The sequence below is a fragment of the Narcine bancroftii genome, chromosome 1, assembly GCF_036971445.1.
Source record: "Narcine bancroftii isolate sNarBan1 chromosome 1, sNarBan1.hap1, whole genome shotgun sequence".
NCBI classification, from domain to species: domain Eukaryota; kingdom Metazoa; phylum Chordata; class Chondrichthyes; order Torpediniformes; family Narcinidae; genus Narcine; species Narcine bancroftii.
The window spans coordinates 282,054,792-282,073,349 of record NC_091469.1 but is presented as its reverse complement, the minus strand read 5'-3'; the positions used below and the strand labels follow the sequence as shown (position 1 = coordinate 282,073,349).

Below are 18,558 nucleotides of genomic sequence, written 5' to 3'. Positions count from 1 at the left end.
TAAGGTATATTTTTTGAAAGAATTTCTGTTCATCTTCTCCCCATAAGATCCCTCCTTGTTCTTTGAAACTCCAAAGAGTAGAGACTGAAGCCAACCTAATCCCTCCTCACTGGAATCAACCTGGTTAACCTTGGCACTGTCTCCAAAGCCAGATGACCACTTTTGTGAGATTGGGCCCTGTCTCCATCCACCCTTCAGAATATACCAGGGATTGTAGGTCCATTGGGTATGATTGGGTGACACAGGCTCATGGGCTGAAATGGCCTGTTACCGCACTGTATATCTAACAAGTAATGGAAGGGACAGACAGAAAGTTGTAAGGAGATAAATTCATCAGGTTTTCAAGGATTCAGATTAATGAGAGAGAAAATATACTTCCAGGGTGTAAAAATGTGGTAACAAGCAGTGAGTAACATGAAAGATCAACAGAACAAAATGCCCTTCTCATCGTGGACTCTGGTTTGGGATGGTGGCTTGAAGAGACTCAGACGAACTGGCACCAATTGTGATTCCAGGTTGAGACATTGAAAGAACCTGCTCACTACTCACACTGATCTAATCAGAGTCCGTGGTTCTTTCCTAATCTACACATTCTAGTAGGCCATAACTCTCCAAACCAACAGTGAAAAACCGGCCTTACATTGTTCACCTAATTCATCTTCTCACAGTGCTTTATGTCCTGTGTGCAGGTTTCAAGGCCGAATGGACCCCATAAATCAGGACTTGACTTGTTGATCTTCCCAGTTAACATGCCTGCTCATTTTGAGGACTGTGAGCAGACAACTCCATTTTAAACCAAAAGATGTGTCATTAACCCTCTCGTTGCACAGGTTCAAGTTTATTGTCATCTGACTGATTCAACCAGAACAAACAGTGTTTCACTGGACCAAATTATTTATTTAAATTTACACATACAGTGCGGTCGTTAACAGGCCCTTTCGGCCCATCCACCAGTGCCGACCAATTACACCCAATTAACCTACAAATCATATACGTTTTGGAGGGGGGAGGAAACCAGAGCACCCAGGGAAAACCCACATAGACACGGGGAGAACATACAAACTCCTTAGACAGTGTGGGATTCGAACCCTGTCCTGATTGCATTTATGTGTAAATATTTTGGAATTATTTATTCAGTAACAAGGTACAGCTCATAGAGCCTGCAGGAAGAAGCTATTTCCCAGCCGGACATCCCTGATTTTGATGCTCTGATATCTTCTACCTGATGGAAGTGGGTGGAGAAACTCAGTGGTTCAGGCATCATCAGTGGGGGAAAAAAATAACTGAGCGTTTCAGGCCAGAAACCGTCATCGAGGATCAATAAAATGGTTTGGCTCAAAACATTGCTCTGGCCTCCAGCAGTTACTAGTAACTCAGCATTTTTTTCCAAGTCAAGTTTATTGTCATCTGATTTTACAAGGATAACTTGACGAAACAGCGTTCTCTGGTTGTCGGGGACAAAAGAGACACCATATTTAATTAGTTTACCTTTCTTGTGAGGTCGGCTACTGTTGGTCCCCGTTGCTGCTCGAGGCATCCTAAGTGCGCTTTAGCTGGGTGGGGCCATCTTTGATGTTGTGAGCATGCTCAGTGCATTCAGGTGTTTAGAGCATGTGTAGTAATGTTTGGCGTGGATCGGAGTTCAGACATTGTTAAGGTTGGAGCCTTTAACTTTAGTTAAACGTTAACACTGATATTACTCGGTATTCACGGAGCATCTGGTCAGATGTTATTTAGGAATATTTTGTATTGACATTAAGAAAGATAATTTCAAGTTTATGTGTTGAAAATAAATTATCTGGGCTTGTATTGAAACTAATTGTAAACACCTCACGAATAGGTACTTAACCGCCTTCAGGTGACTGTTTATTGGATCGCTATATTGGATCACTCAACTAAAACTACTATTGTTTGGAATAGAAAATTGGAAGATGGTAGAAACTCTCTGAGCTTTGGATTGCAATTGAAAGTTATATGTTGCCATCTTGGAAATGCCTCAAGTTGGGGGCTGTTTGTAATCTCTATCCATGCTCTATGAGTAACAGCCAGACAGTGATTTAAAGTCTCTAATCTAATAGCAAAATGTCTCATAATTATGTTAGTGAAGCTACTTCTTGAAAATCAGTGATATTATTGACAGATGCTGCTGTGGAAACTCGTTTGTAATATCAACACATTACATCTTCTAGAAGTGATCGGTTTCAGTCTGTGGAGTCCTGTGTATTTGTGGAAAGTTTCAACACAGTTTGGATTTTGCTGCCGCTAGTCCTTTGGGGGCTGTTGAATTGGTTGTTGTGTGTGCTGGAAGGACGGTGAAACAGGGCGAGGAAAAATGGCTGCAGCAGCTGCTTCTGCTATTGAGCAACGTATTAGACATGAAGATGGCAGAACTTAGAGAAGAACTGAGCCACTGGAATCGAGATACAAGTGAAAATAAAAATCTTCTAAAGGCAAGACTGAAGCTGGCATTAGAAGAAGCCAGTTGATGGGAATGAAGTCATTGCAAAATTATTGCAAAACACAACTGAATATGAAGACAGCAACGTGGAAATGCTGAAGATGTGTCACCAAAAGGGGATGAAGAACAGTCTGAAGATGCAACGCATGTACAATTCAAATTGGATAAAGAAGACCGGAAGAAATACTTGCAGGTGACAGGGTGTCAAATGTGAAAAGCAGGAGAAGCAAACAAAGCTCTTCAAGAGCAAGCTCCAGAGTTTCCAGTATAACATCAACACATTTAAAATTAGAGCCTAAAAGGCTGTTTTTGGTGTAGAAGATGAATGGCTTAAGGATAAATGTCAGAAAAAAAGGAGGAAGCACAGAGCAGGAGCAGCTATAAAGAGAGGGAGCGGCCACGAGGAGGAGCTGAGTCGGGAGCGGCTTCAAGGAGGAGCTGAGTCGGGAGTGGCTCCAAGGAGGAGCTGAGTGGGAGCGGCTCCAAGGAGGAGCTGAGTGGGAGCGGCTCCAAGGAGGAGCTGAGTGGGAGCGGCTCCAAGGAGGAGCTGAGTGGGAACGGCTCCAAGGAGGAGCTGAGTGGGAGTGGCTCCAAGGAGGAGCTGAAGCTTTGTTATCTGCTTTAGCTCTGCCAGTGTTATGAGAAGATGAAGTGAAAGAATTGGAATCTCCATTTACAGATTTTGAAATTAAGGAAGCTACACAGGCGATGCCAAATGGGAAATCTCCAGGGGACGATAGATTCACTGTTGAGTTTTATAAGGTGTTTTATGCAGATTTATCTTCTATATTTATGGATGTACTTCAACAAATAACGGATGAGCAATGATTACCAGAATCTTGTTCAAGTGCAATAATTACAGTAATCCCAAGGAAAGACAGAGACCCATTGAATGTGATCTCATATCAGCCAATTTCTTTATTAAATGTAGATTATAAGGAAATAGCTAAAATATTGATGAATAGACTTGCCAAATATTTACCTCAATCAGTACAGGCAGGTATTAAGAAGGTATGTCTCTGATAATATTCTTCAATTGACTATGTTGATCAATGCATCGAGTGGTGATGAATGGCCAAACCTCTTCGCCATTTAAGTTAACACGATCAACATGTCAAGGTTGACCATTGTCAAAAGTCCTGTTTGTATTGGTCATTGAACCAGCAATCAGACAAAATGATAATATTAAAGGGATAAGAGTTGCAGATGAGGAATATAAGATTAATGTGTTTGCTGATGATGTATTGATATATTTAATCTTTTAAATATTTGCAAGAATGCTTGGAGCAATATGGTGCTTTATCTGGGTATAAAGTAAATTGGGATAAAACTGAGATATTGCCAATTTCAAATGGAGATTATCGTGAATGTAAACAGATTACAAAATTACAATGGTCCAATAAAATTAAAAATTTAGGAGTAATGGTTATAAAAATTAAATTATGTACCATTATTGAGAAAGATTAAGATGGATTTGATTAAATGGAAAGATCTTCCATTGACATTAATAGGTCGGGTAAATTGTATTAAAATGAATATTTTCCCACATATTCAATATCTTTTCCAATTGATTCCTTATTCACTTCCAAAAGTAATTTTTCAAGATTTGAATATGGCAGTACGGAAGTTTTTATGGAAGGGGAAGTTGACAAGAATGCCATTACAGAAATTGATGTGGAAATATGCTTTAGGAGGACTTCAATTACTTCATTTTCAAAAATATTATGAAACTGCACAAGTAAAATTCATTAATAGAATGTTGGATATTACGCAACCTCCTAGTTGGGCTAAAATGGAACTAGCTTGTATTTCTGTATTTCTGAGTCTCAGGCTCACCAGTTTATATTTAAGTGGGACTCTGGTTTATTACAGGGATATAACATGACTGTTTTAAAACATTTATTAGGGATTTGGATTAAAAGGAATTCTATTATAGGTACGAAGGGTAAGATATCAATTCAAGCTCCATTATATCAAAATAGGGTTATTCCTTTTTTGATGAATAATAGGTATTTAAAGGCATGGGAATCTGAAGGTATAAAAGTGATGGAAGATTGTTTTGAAGAAGGACAGTTTCTTTCTTTTAATGGACAGAGAATAATTTGGAATATCAATTAATTCTTTATTTGTGTATTATCAAGTTCGAGCTTTGGTAAGGGATAATTATGGAAGAGAAATTAAATTATCTGAAATAACGAAATTTGAGATTCTGATTTCACATATATCTAAAAACGGTTTTATTTCTGCTATATATGCTTTATTGCAAAATGGTATGGATAAACCAAATTTAAATAAATCTAGAAATAAATGGGAAGGTGATTTATCTTATGATATACCTCAGGAAGACTTGGAAGTGATGTGCCAAGACAGGGTGATTAAATTACTTAATGTTTGGTTAATTATAATTTTTTACATCAGTTGTATTTGACCCCTGAGAAAGTGAAAAAAATATGGATTTAGTCATTCAGATTTCTGTTTTAGATGTGGATTACATACTGGAACATTTTTACATGCAGTTTGGCTTTGTGGTAAAGTTCAACCATTTTGGGGGGAAAAAAATTAGAGTATTTTTTGAAAAGTTATTTAGGATTAGATTGCCATTAGATCCAGAAATTTTTTTGTTGGGTTATATTGTTTCACTGACCGGTTTGGGGTTGGACAAGTTTCAGATAGCTTTTAGTCTAGCATTAGCAGTAGCACAGAAGTGTATTGTAATTACTTGGAAAGATGATGTAGAAGTAAATATGAATCATTGGCACAATGAGTTGAGATCCTGTATGGAAAAAAATAACTTATAATTTGCACGATAATTATTCTTCATTTTTGTTCAAATGTGGTCACCCTATTTAGAATGTATGGGTTTAGAAATATCTTAAGACATTATATAGTTTGTTTGTTGTTGATTGATTTTTTTTTGCTCCCCTTGCAGGGCATGCTGAGGGTGGGAGGGAGGATTAGGGTGGGTTTATATTGTTTTAGTTTAGTTTATTTTGTTATTATTTTTATGTATTGTTTGTACGTAATTTGAAAATCTTAAATAGTTTTTAAAAAAAGGAGGAGCCGAAGCAGGAGCGACTAAGGAAAAAAGACGAGCGGAGAAGGAAGAAAGAGGAGCAGATGGAATTGAGAAAAAGAATCGTTGTATTTGATTCCTTGTCAAATGCACTAGCAGGTTCTGAGGTATCTGGTACTAGAGGTAGATTACCTAAAGTGTATGATGGTGTGGTGGTATGTTATTAGACCACTAGGTCACCAGTGGAGACCCATGTCCCCTCATTCTGGCCTAGCCTTGCACAGAGGCAAAACCTCAAGACCTAGCTGTATATATTAGCCTATTAAAACTAGCGTTTTACCTGCACTCTGCTTCATGTGAATTGATGCTAGTCGCCATCAATTTAATAAGCTTATATATATCCAGAATGGATGCCCCACCAGCCCTCGACTCAGCCGAGTCCCGACCCAGGAACAGAGATGGGCCCCGTGCACGTGCAGCCAGAAACAGATTGGACGAAGAGCTGCAAGATCGGGATCGAGAGAGAGAGGGACCCACCCAGTGGTCATGGTGGACTACGGAAGGGGCAGAAGCATCCTGGAGCAGGTAATGAGTGGCTGAGAGCCTTGCCTGTTAACTAGCTCGCCGGGACCAGGACCGGCCGTGCAGCCCACAGGGTTCCTGGTGTACGACCAAGAGTCATGCCATGCGCGGGTGGAAGGGGTGAGGAAAGTTGCCCTACCAATCGCATTTTACTGGCAGGACTGTGGGGATGGACTACTACCCCAGAGCCACCCACAACCATCTCCGATTTCCCCAGAGAAGTCCCGCATTTCCGCAGGACCGGGTGACCACATGGGTGAGAGAACAGGATCAGTACGTGCCCTGCCCCCCACCCCCAGCTACCACAGGCTGAGGTTCACCCAGGTACTGAGGCCTGACAGACTAGAACTGGATCCCAGAAACCCCAGAGCGAGCATACACTTCAGCCAATGGCAGAGATGCTTTTTAAATTACGCGGGGGTGAAGGGAGGAGATGCTGATGCTACTGTTAGCTCAGCTGGGAGATCACCTGTACTCATTAATACAGGACTCTAAGTCGTATCAAGAAGCGATGAACACTCTACAGAGACACTGTAATAGAGGGCACAGTGAGCTACACTCCAGGCATTGGCTTATGACCAGGTCGCAACAGGCAGGGGAGTCTGTTAGAAACTTAATACTTGCGCTGAAAGATTTGGCGAGGGCTTGTACTTTTAAAGCAGTATCAGCTCAAGAGTATGTGGATGACCTGGTAAGGGACAGAATTGTAGCCGGAGTCAGATCGACAGAAATAAGACAAAGGTTTCTGGAAAAGGGGATGGTTAGGCTTGAAGAGGTAGAAACTATTGCGGAGGGTCTGGAGAACTCTAGGAGGGAACTAGAGGAGTACTCAGAACTGGACGTTAGCCCCTCACAGGGAGAGATACACAGGTGATCAAGGGCAGCACATACCAGCAGCAGCCCCACTGGAGCGCCCTAAATGCCCTTTCTGCGGGCAGCTAAAGCACCCCAGAGCTCACTGCCCGGCTAGGGAGAAGGACTGTTCGAGGTGTTGAAAGAAGGAGCATTACGCGAAAGTCTGCAGAAGCCTCAAGGCTCCTGCCAAAGTCCTCTCTCATGCAAATGAGAGGCGGGAAAGCTCTTCTCCTTCCCCCCACAGGCAAGCAGAAGCAGAGTGCCGTGTGCTGTCAGCCATCTTGGGAAAGGGACACTGGACAGGGGACATCACATCTGGGTGACGAATACGATGCCGAATGCTACTATGACCAAGATGCAGACTCCTACCAGAATGGAGGACGTGTCATGCTGGCCTCACTGCGATTGAATCAGGCAAGTCCACAGATTTATCGGACATGACCGTTAGTATTAAGATTAATGGGTCCACTGTAAATTGTTTTGTGGATAGTGAGAGTACAGAGAGTTTCATAGAGCAAGGCCTAGTAGAATGCCTTGCGTTAAAAGTATACCCGAGTGACCACCAAATTTTATTGGCTTCAACAAACCTGTAACTAAGGTCAAATATTTCTGCAAGGTCATACTGGAGATATAGGGTACAGAGTATGAGGGGTTTAAGTTGCTGGTGCTCCCGCCCCTCTGCGCGCCAGTACTGCTGGGGCTGGACTTTCAGAGCCAGCTGAAAAGCATCACAATAGTGCATGATGGGTTGCTCCCCCCACTACTCCTTAGAAATAGACGACACTGTAACCTTATGGCCCTGAATATAGAACCACCCCCGTTATTCACACACCTCACTCCCAACTGCACCCCAAGAGCATGAGGTACAGCCCGAAAGACAGGGAGTTCATTAGAGCAGAAGTCCGCAGACTCCTGCAGGAGGGCATTATAGAAAAGAGCTCCAGCCCCTGGAGAGCACAGGTTGTTGTAGTAAAGTCTGGGGAAAAGTGGCGCATGGTTGTGGACTATAGTCAGACGATCAATAAATTTATGCAGGTGGATGCCTACCTGCTTACACGTATTGCGGACATGGTAAACAGCATTGCCCAGTACAAAGTGTTCTCCACCAATGATCTCAAGGCAACGTAGCACCAGTTGCCCATTAGAGAGAGCAACCGGATATTCGAGGCGGACGGTAGGCTGTACCAGTTCCTCCACCTCCCCTTTGGCATTACCAACGGAGTATCCCCGTTCCAGCGGGAGATGGACCGCATAATGAATGAGTACCACTTACAGGCGGTGTTCCCATACCTGGACAATGCTATGATTTGCGGCCACTTGCAAGCTGACCATGACACTAACATCTAACGTTTTTTTTCAGACAGCAAAGGACATATAATAAGAATAAATGCATCTTCAGCACTAGGAAGCTGGCTATTCTGGGCTACGTGGTGCAGAACGGGGAAATTAACCTGGACCCTGCCCGCATGCGCCTGCTCCTAGACCTCCAAATTCCACATTCACAGAAGACATTAAAGTGATGTTTGGGGCTTTTCGCATATTACGTACAGAGGGTCCCCAACTACGCCAACAGGGCCCACCCACTTATAGAAGCCTAAACTTTTCCTCTCAGCCCAGCAGCTACCAAAGCCTTTAAGGAGATGAAGGATAGGGATCAGATTGCGAAAGCAACCCTGTGATCCATAGATGAGATAGTCCCTTTTCAGGTAGAGACTGATGCCTCATATAGTTTTGGCTGCCACCCTGAACCAGGAGGGGTGACCAGTGGCCTTTTTCTCATGGACCCTGCAGTGATCTGAGGTAAGACACTCAGTAGTGGAGAAGGAGGCAAAAGCCATCGTGGAAGCAGTGAGGCATTGGAGACTCTTTCTGGCCTGTAAATGCTTCACCCTTGTCACGATAATCAGAACAGAGGAGGATAAAAAATGATAAGATCTTGCGCTGGAGGATAGAGTTGTCTATGTATAGCTATGATATTCTATACCGCCCAGGGAGGCTCAGTGAGCCGCCAGATACACTGTCCAGAGGCACCTGTGCAGCCCTTAACCATATGTCCCAGCTGCAGAGCTTGCACAATGAGCTGGGCCACCCAGGAGTTGCTAGGCTTTTCCACTTTATAAGGGCCCAAAAGCTCCCATTGTCACTAGAGGAGGTACGGACGGTAAGCAGGGCCTGCCCCATTTGTGTGGAGTGCAAACCGCAGTTTCACCGACCAGATAAAGCTACACTAATAAAAGCTACCAGGCCTTTCAAGCGTCTCAGCCTTGACTTTAAAGGCCTGCTCCCTTCCTACAATAGGAACGTTTATTTCTTCAATGCCATTGATGAATACTCACGCTTCCCCTTTACTATCCCATGACCCAACGTCTCTGCAGCCATGATAATAAAGTGCTTGCTGTCCATCTTCAGCTAGTGTGGGTACCTGGTGACCTTGCATATGTAAACCAGTGGAGACCATCCCCCCTCATTCTGACCTAGGCTTGCACAGACCTCAAGACCGAGCAGTATATATTAGCCTATTAAAACTAGCGTTTTTACCTGCACTCTGCTTCGTGTGATTTGATGCTAGTCGCCATCAGTATGGAACAATATTTTAAGAAAGATCCACAGAAAACAAAACCAATTATTGAGCCAGAAATCTTGGCACCACGGGTACAAGAACAAATCTTCCCACAGTGTGGTGTAGCCAAACCACATATACCAATGGTAAAATCCGCTAACAGAGCTGCGGCTTGTGTTCAGTCCAATGCTGCATTTTCCTTGGGATTCGAGTCAAATATCAGAACTATGGGTGAACCTACTCCGGTGAGGTTTCCAGATACATTACCTGCTACAAGAGGTGGTGAACAGGACAATGAACTATTATCCACAAGAAGAAGCAATGAAATTGTTGCATCGTTGATTCAGCTACAGTCTCTCTCTTTGCCCAAGAAGGAGACCCACTTCAGTACCAAATGTTCATGAGATCTTTTAGATGCAATATTAAAACAAGTGTCTCGACCCTGAAGATTGTCTTTATTATTTGGTAATGTTCACAGAAGAACAGCCAAAGACACTTGTAAAGAGTTGGCAACATATGTCCTCAGATAGAGGATTTGAAAGAGCTAAGTATTTACTAGAAAGAATTTTGGCAATAAGCATCAAATTGCTTTTGCTTATAAATATAAAGCTCTTAAATGATCATCACTAAAACCAAATGATGCAAGGGCTTTACAAGAATATACTTTCTTTTTAAGAGGAGGTTGTAATGCCATGGAAGATATGGAAACATTAGTGATCTTGAAGTGCCTGGTAATATGCGAATCATCCTACAGGATATGGGATGGATGGAAAATGGCCACTACACTAGATGTAGTAGGAATTAGGGGAGATGGACCTTATGCTGTTAAAACTAGACTTGGGTGGACAGTTAATGAACCTTGAGAAGGAAAGAATTTTATTGCTCAGGAGGAGTTAGAGACAAGTGTCAACAGGATTTCAGTTGTGAAAGTTGATGAGTTGTGGGAACAGCAAAAGACTAAATAAGAAAATCAGTTCTGAAGAAAAAATAGATCAATGTGAAAATAAAGGCATCTAAAACAATATTGAAGGAATTATTTTCATCAGAAGTGGATGAAAATGAAGCATTAGATGTGGAAAATACTGCTGGTGATTATTCCTGTGTCATTGAATCGGAGGCAGGACTAACAAAAGACTGAGAACAAATTGTAAAGTAATTTTTGTAGCTCAGAGCTTACAACAGACAAGTTAATGAAGAAATCTCACAACCTGGGGGGAGTCACGTGATGGAGTAGTGGCCGGTCAGGGAACTCCAGCCCTCTCCCGAAAAGTGTAAAAAAAATACACAAAACACAAAGGTACAAGAATAAAAATTAAAACAAAGTAAAAGTAAAGGTGGGAAGAAAATGGCAGCGAAGAGAGAAAAGTCGAAAACAACGGGAAGAAGAGAAGAAGAAAGAACATCGGAGGAAGAAGGTGAAGGCCTTACCTGTCTGAGGAGACCCGCCGCAGAGAGAGAAGCCGCTCCCTAAGGTCAGTTGAGGCCCCGAGCTCGGGACTACAAAAATGGCTCGTGGAGCCAAGTAAAAGTGCGCAATGGCGCATGAAAAATGTACACTGACGGGAGGGGGGAACAACTGCGGAGTTGATCTCCACACCTGCGGAGTCGATCTCTGTAGCTGTGGATGACAGCTGCAACACAGCAACAAAAAGAGAACACAGAAAACAACGAGAACAAGAAAGAAGAGAGTAAAAAGAAAACAAGGAAACAACAGATGACCAACTCAGAGGAAGAAGAAGAACATAGAGAAATGGAAGAAGAAGGGAAAGGCAAGACAATGGATATATTTTAAAAAAAAATATATATATATGGAATCAGTAAAAGAATGGCAATTACAAGAATTTAGTGAAATAAAAAGAATTAAAAGTGCAGAAGAAAAAATGAATAGAATAGAGATGGTCTTGTCAGATATAGGAAAAAGAGTGGATAGCGTGGAAGAATGTGAAACAGTCGTAGAAATGGAAGTAGAGGACTTAAAAGAGAAATTAGAAGAATCTAACAAAAAAGTTAGAGGCACAAGAGCTGTTAGCTCAGAAGATAGATATACTGGAAAACTATAATAGAAGAAATAATATAAAAATAGTGGGCCTTAAGGAAGATGAAGAAGGCAAGAATATGAGAGAATTTATAAAAGATTGGATCCCCAGGGTCCTAGGAAGACCAGAATTGCAGGAAGAAATGGAAATAGAAAGGGTACATAGAACATTGGCCCCAAAACCACAGCCACAGCAAAAACCAAGATCCATTTTAGTAAAATTCTTAAGATATACAACAAGAGAGAATATATTGGAGAAAGCAATGAAGAAAATAAGAGAAGACAAAAAGCCACTGGAATACAAAGGTCAAAATTTTTTTTTCTATCCAGACATAAGCTATGAACTCTTGAAGAAGAGAAAGGAGTTTAATACAGTAAAAACAATCCTATGGAAAAAAGGATATAAATTTATGCTAAAGTACCCAGTGGTACTTAAAGTAGTTATTCCAGGGCAGCAAAACAGACTATTCTCGGACCCAGAGGAAGCACAATTTGCAGAACAACTACAAAACAGGCAGAGAGATGAAGACATGTAATGAGAGTAAAAATGACCACGAACTATATGTATGTGTGTATATATAGATAGATATATATAGGTGTGTATGTGTATATGTGTGTACATGAGTGTATCCATATTTAAGGGAGAATATATAGAGGTTAGATAAGAATTAATAAGGAAATGAAAGGGAAGAGAGGAAGTAAGGAGGTAATTAAAAGAGTGACCTTTGTTATATATGAAAATTGAAATCTTTTCGGGGGGGCTGGGTGGGGAGGAGTTACGGTCACTGCGAAATCAGTTGACGCTTGCAAGTGTATTCGCAAACCCAAATGGAGAGGGGAGATGTGGTTGCCCGACAAGCGATAAAGGGCAGCTCAGGAAGGGGAGGGGATAATGGGGTTAAAGAGATTTTAGATAGGAGAATAAGGGGAATGTTTGATGTGTTAGAAATGTTGTCTTATAAAATGTTCAAAACAAGAAAGCAGAATTGCATAAGAAGGAAAGGTGATGATGAGGAAACGGAAAAGAAAGATAACCAAAGTATGAAATGGCTACATTGAACTATATGACTTTAAATATTAACAGAATACATAACCAAATCAAAAGGAAGAAACTGCTAAATTTATTGAAAAAATTGATATAGTATTCGTGCAAGAAACACATTTAACTGAAATGGAGCACAAGAAATTAAAGAGAGATTGGATAGGACATGTAAAAGCAGCGTTATATAATTCAAAAGCTAGAGGAGTAGCTATATTAATCAGTAAAAATGTACCAATTAAAATAGAAGAGGAAATAATAGATCCAGCAGGGAGATATGTAATGATAAAATATCAGATATATTCGGAGTTTTGGAATTTACTCAATGTATACTCACCTAACGAAGAAGATCAGAAATTTATGCAAGATATTTTTTTGAAGATAGCAGACACGCAAGGGAACATACTAATAGGAGGGGATTTCAACCTTAATTTGGATTCAAACATGGATAAAACAGGGAAAAAAATTAACAGAAAGAACAAAGTAACCAAATTTATATTTAAATCGATGCAAGAAATGCAACTTTTGGATATATGGAGGAAACAACACCCAAAGGAAAAGGAATACTCATATTATTCGGGTAGACATAAAACATACTCAAGAATAGACCTATTCCTGTTATCAGCATGTATGGAAGAAAGAGTAAGAAAAACAGAATATAAAGCTAGAATATTATCGGACCATTCACCCCTGATATTGACAATAGAGTTAGAGGACATCCCTCCAAGAATGTATAGATGGAGATTAAACTCCATGCTACTTTAAAGGCAAGATTTAAGAGAATTAATTGAAAGACAAATTAAAATGTACTTTGAAATAAATACGGAATCAGTGAAAGATAAGTTTATACTATGGGACGCAATGAAAGTATTCATTAGAGGGCAAATAATAAGTTATGTAACCAAGATGAAGAAGGACCACACTCAGGAAGCAGAACAGTTGGAAAGGGAAATAGTAAATATAGAAAAAGAATTAGCAATGAAGGAAGACACAACTAAAAGAAGAGAATTGGCAGATAAAAAAATAAAATATGAAACATTACAAACATATAAGGTGGAGAAGAAAATAATGAAGACAAAACAGGAATATTATGAACTAGGAGAAAAAATGCACAAAATTTTAGCATGGAAGCTTAAAATGGAACAAATGGTATTGGCATCAAGGAAAAATGACAAACAAATCACGTATAATCCAACGGAGATTAATGAAAACTTCAGAGAATTCTACGAACAATTATACCAAACTGAAAACGAAGGGAAAGAAGACAAAATAGATGAATTTTTAACTAAAATTGAACTACCAAAATTACAAATAGAGGAACAAAATAAATTAACAGAACCATTTGAAATAGTAGAAATACAAGAGATAATAAAAAAAAAACTACCAAATAACAAAACACTAGGAGAGGATGGATTCCCAATAGAATTCTATAAAACATTTAAAGATTTATTAATTCCTCCCCTCCTGGAAGTAATCAACCAGATTGATAAAACACAAAGCTTACCAGATTCATGCAAAACAGCAATAATTACAGTAATACCAAAGACAGGGAAAGATCTGCTCGTACCAGCATCATATAGACCAATATCTTTACTTAACACTGATTATAAGATAATAGCTAAACTATTAGCAAACAGATTAGCCGACTATGTACCAAAAATAGTGAATCTAGACCAAACTGGATTTATTAAAAAAAAGACGAACAACAGACAATATTTGTAAATTTATTAACTTAATTCATGCAGTAGAAGGGAATAAAGCTCCAACAGTAGCAGCTGCTTTAGACGCAGAGAAGGCCTTTGACAGAGTAGAGTGGAATTATTTATTCAAAGTATTACAAAAATTCAGTTTACCAGAGAAGTATATTAATTGGATCAAAGCATTATATAAGGGGCCATTGGAGAAAGTGACAGTAAATGGATATATATCAAAGCAATTTAACTTAAGCAGATCAACAAGGCAGGGATGCCCACTATCACCCTTATTGTTCGCGTTATCTGTAGAGCCACTAGCAGAATTGATAAGAACAGAAAATAAAATAAAAGGGATAAAAATAAAAGACAAGGAATATAAAATCAGTTTATTTGCAGATGACGTTATAGTATACTTAACAGAACCAGATTTATCAATAAAAGAATTACATAAGAAATTGAAGGAATATGGAGAAGTGTCGGGTTACAAGATTAACGCAAATAAAAGTGAAGCAATGCCAATGAATAATGCAGATTTCTCAAAATTCAAGAAAGAATCACCATTCAGATGGCAAATGCAAGCAATACGATACCTAGGTATACAAATAAGTAAAAACCTCGGCCATCTATATAAACTGAATTATTATCCACTAATGAAAAAATTACAGGACGACTTAGAGCATTGGAAAGACTTACCACTAACACTAATAGGAAGGATAAACTGTATTAAAATGAACATTTTCCCAAGGATACAATACCTATTTCAGGCATTGCCAATACACTTGGCAGAGAAATTCTTCAAGGAGTTAAAGAAAATAATAAGGAAATTTTTATGGAAAGGGGGGAAACCGAGGATAGCACTAGATAAATTAACAGAATGGTATAAACAAGGAGGCTTACAACTGCCAAACTTTAAAAATTATTATAGAGCCGCACAATTAAGATACCTATCAGATTTTTATCAAACAAGGGAAAAGCCAGATTGGACTAGATTAGAACTAGATAAAATAGGGGAGAAGATACCTGAACATATATTATATAAATGGGATGAAAAATTGGTACAACGTAAGAATTCTCCAGTATTACATCATCTGCTCAATATTTGGAAGAAGATTCATGTAGAAAGGAATAAAACAAATTACCAATTACCAAAACTATTACTGACATAAAACCAGTTAATCCCTTTTACAATAGATAACCTTTCCTTTAGAGAATGGGAGAAAAAAGGGATCAAAAGAATAGAAAATTGTTTTGCAGGAAATAAATTACTATCATTTGAACAAACGAAGGATAAATATAATATAAATCAAGATACAGTGTTGGTATATTACCAACTGAAATCCTACTTGAAGGACAAATTGGGAAGCAGTCTGAGGTTACCAGAGGGAAGTAATTTTGAATATGTGATATACATATACAGAATATACAGAATTTTGAATACAATGATAATCAAAAAATTTATAACAAATATGTATATTAAACTACAAGAAAAAGAGAATAAGGAAACAAATGGTAAAACTAAACAAAAATGGGAACAAGATTTAAACATAAAGATAAAGAAGGAAACATGGGAGAAGTTATGCTCTGGAACTATGAGAAATACAATAAACACGAGGTTACGTATGATACAATATAACTGGATACACAGGCTATACATTACACCTCAAAAGTTAAATAAATGGGACCCAACAGTATCTGACAGATGTTTTCATTGTAAAAAAGAAATGGGAACAACAATTCATGCAATCTGGACGTGTGAGAAAGTGGAAAATTTTTGGGAAGATCTAAACCGGATATTAAATAAAATTACAGAAAGCAATATACCAAAAAACCCAGAGTTCTTCCTCCTAAGTAACATAAAAAACAAAGAATTTGGACTCGATTTGGATGGTGCACAAAAAAGATTTGTTAGGATAGCCCTAGCCATAGCAAAAAAATGTATTATGTCAGCCTGGAAATTAGAAGATAACTTGAGAATACAATGGTATATAGAAATGAATAAATGTATTCCATTAGAAAAATTAACATATAGTTTAAGAAATAATATTGCAATATTTGAACAAATATGGGAGCCATACATGAAACACAATAGAGAAAATCTACCGGGGACATCTACCACCTAAAATGATAGAAGGAGAAGGAAATGAAAAGAATTGACTCAGTGGAACTTCTTGTTTATTGTTATTGAGTGACAACATTGTTTGACGGGTTTAATGTATCTTAGATTCTGAACTTTAAATGAATGGGAAGGGAGGTAGGGAGGGTGGGATGGGAAGGGGGGGGAGAAAACGACACTGTATATATTTGAAAAGGAAAATGTATGTATCTTGATTAATGTGTTGTATGGTGTGAAAAATAAAAAAATTAAAAAATAAAAAAGAAATCTCATAACCTGTTGTAAAGCTGGCAAATGCAGAAACTTGCACTGACTGAATAAAGGAGCATGTGACTGAAAATTTGGTAAAATTGTGTTCAGTAAACAAGAAGCTGATAAAGGGCTTAGAGATATTAAATGATCATGAAAACAGTGGCAGGAAAGATGTCAACTTTGTAATTGAAACCAAAACTGGATTTCAAAAGGATGAGAATGAATCCAATGATCCTTCAGTTTTGAAAGTGACTGAGGGAAAGGTCTAGAAATAAAGATTTAATTGAAAATTAAAATTAGCAAGGTCAAGAATAATCGCTGAAGAAATGAATAGTTATTGAGGAAAGATATTCAGCATTATCAAAACATTTAAAGAGAACAAATTATTTGTAAATAACACAAAACAGTTGACTTCAGAAAACAAACAAGAATGATTTGAAGGATCAGTTATCAACAACGATAGAAAGAAATTGCATTTCAGCAATGTGGCAAACAAGAAGAAATAATGTGTGTTGAATCTTGTCTTATTTATGACCCACCGCAGGAATGAAAGAAAAAGATGAGCAAATCTGTTGCAAGGAAGGTTAAAGAGAGAAACAAATACAATTTCAAAATTTGGTGTTCCAATTCTTCCTATGAGAAGCAGGATGCTGAAGAGGTACCTCATGGGAAACTCAAAGGGAAAGCTGTGTCTATTTTGTCTGATGAAGGTCTGAGGTTTACTGGTCGATGCTTCAACTCAAAGATTCTGGAGACAAAGAAATTTATAAGTACAAACTGACATTATTTTGTTGTTTATGTCAGAAACACAAATTCTCACAAATGAGTCTCTTTAAGATCGGTAACACGACAAGCTTTATTCACAAGTCTGCAGAGTTGGACTCAACCGGCTTCTTGCCAAGTCAAGCCCTGATACATACAGTGCATTGTTTTTTATACAATTTGCTTGTCCTTCGGCATCTCCACTACACTGCTTTAATTGGTTAGTTTTTGCAGAATCATCCTGATTACTGTTAGTCACGCACACCACGATCATTCATGACCTCTGCTCACACCAAATTCTGTTTTTCACTCTTTATCAATCTTTGGCTCCTGCATGTCTCTCTGTAGTTAAATTTGTTGCAAGTCTGTTGTAACATTTTCCAGCTAAACTCTAGTGGTTAGCCCCCTTTTATGACTAATCATCACATTTTAACTTAAACCCTTTTTAACCCAAATTCTCTATCTATAACAGTTTACATACTACACAGGTTACAGAATTTCTTGATTCAGAGTGGTGGTAAAGATCACTCTTTCTAGACTATGTGCGGGTAATCTCTGGTCTTATGAGAAAAGATCTGAATAAAGTTTGAATGTGAAATGGTTTATAAATTATTTGTATTGTGTAATTATTAAAGACATTACATCTAATTATAATAATTAGGGGCTGGTATTGTAAGGGCCAAAAGTGTGGAAAAATTTTAATTATCTTGTTGGGTTGACGTCCTGTTGGCCCCTGTGTGGTCATCGGGGGTGTACCCGCGTTCGTTTCACTTTCAGGGGCCGTCTTTGTTAAGAGCATGCACAGCTCCATGTGCATGTTCGGGGGTTGCAAATGCTGGTAGCAGGCCGCTAATCGGGAGTTCAGTTATTATCAAACATAGCTCCGACATAGAAAAGGGCTGATCAGCACTAATGTTACTCTGTATTCACCGAGCATCAATGTCCTATGAATATTACATGTCAGTGTTAAAGAAGATCATTTCAAGTTTGCATGTTAACTGAAAGATTAAAGTACATCTGGACTTGTATTGAAACTCATTGAAAACGTGTTACTAACCTTAGCCTTCAAGCGAAGTTGCTATAATTGTGAGTGGGAAAAGATTGAAAACCACTGCCCCAGATGCTGCCTGAATGTTCTAGTGTTTTGCGCTTTTATTATGTATTTCTTGTGTGCTTTGAGTCAGTCCCAACTGTA

The 18,558-nt window shown here is 38.9% G+C and overlaps 1 protein-coding gene across 1 annotated transcript in view; it reads left to right on the top strand.

The window, feature by feature from the left end:
- LOC138745029 (zinc finger protein 774-like) overlaps nt 1–12,219 on the top strand; it is a 28,458-nt gene extending 16,239 nt beyond the window's left edge. Inside the window, exons 4-6 of the mRNA XM_069902113.1 lie at nt 5,877–6,056; nt 7,153–7,322; nt 8,269–12,219. Coding sequence (XP_069758214.1) covers nt 5,877–6,056; nt 7,153–7,322; nt 8,269–8,286 — 368 coding nt within the window. The 3' untranslated portion in view covers nt 8,287–12,219. The remainder of the gene's footprint in view (nt 1–5,876; nt 6,057–7,152; nt 7,323–8,268) is intronic.
- The last annotated feature ends 6,339 nt before the right edge of the window (nt 12,220–18,558 follow it).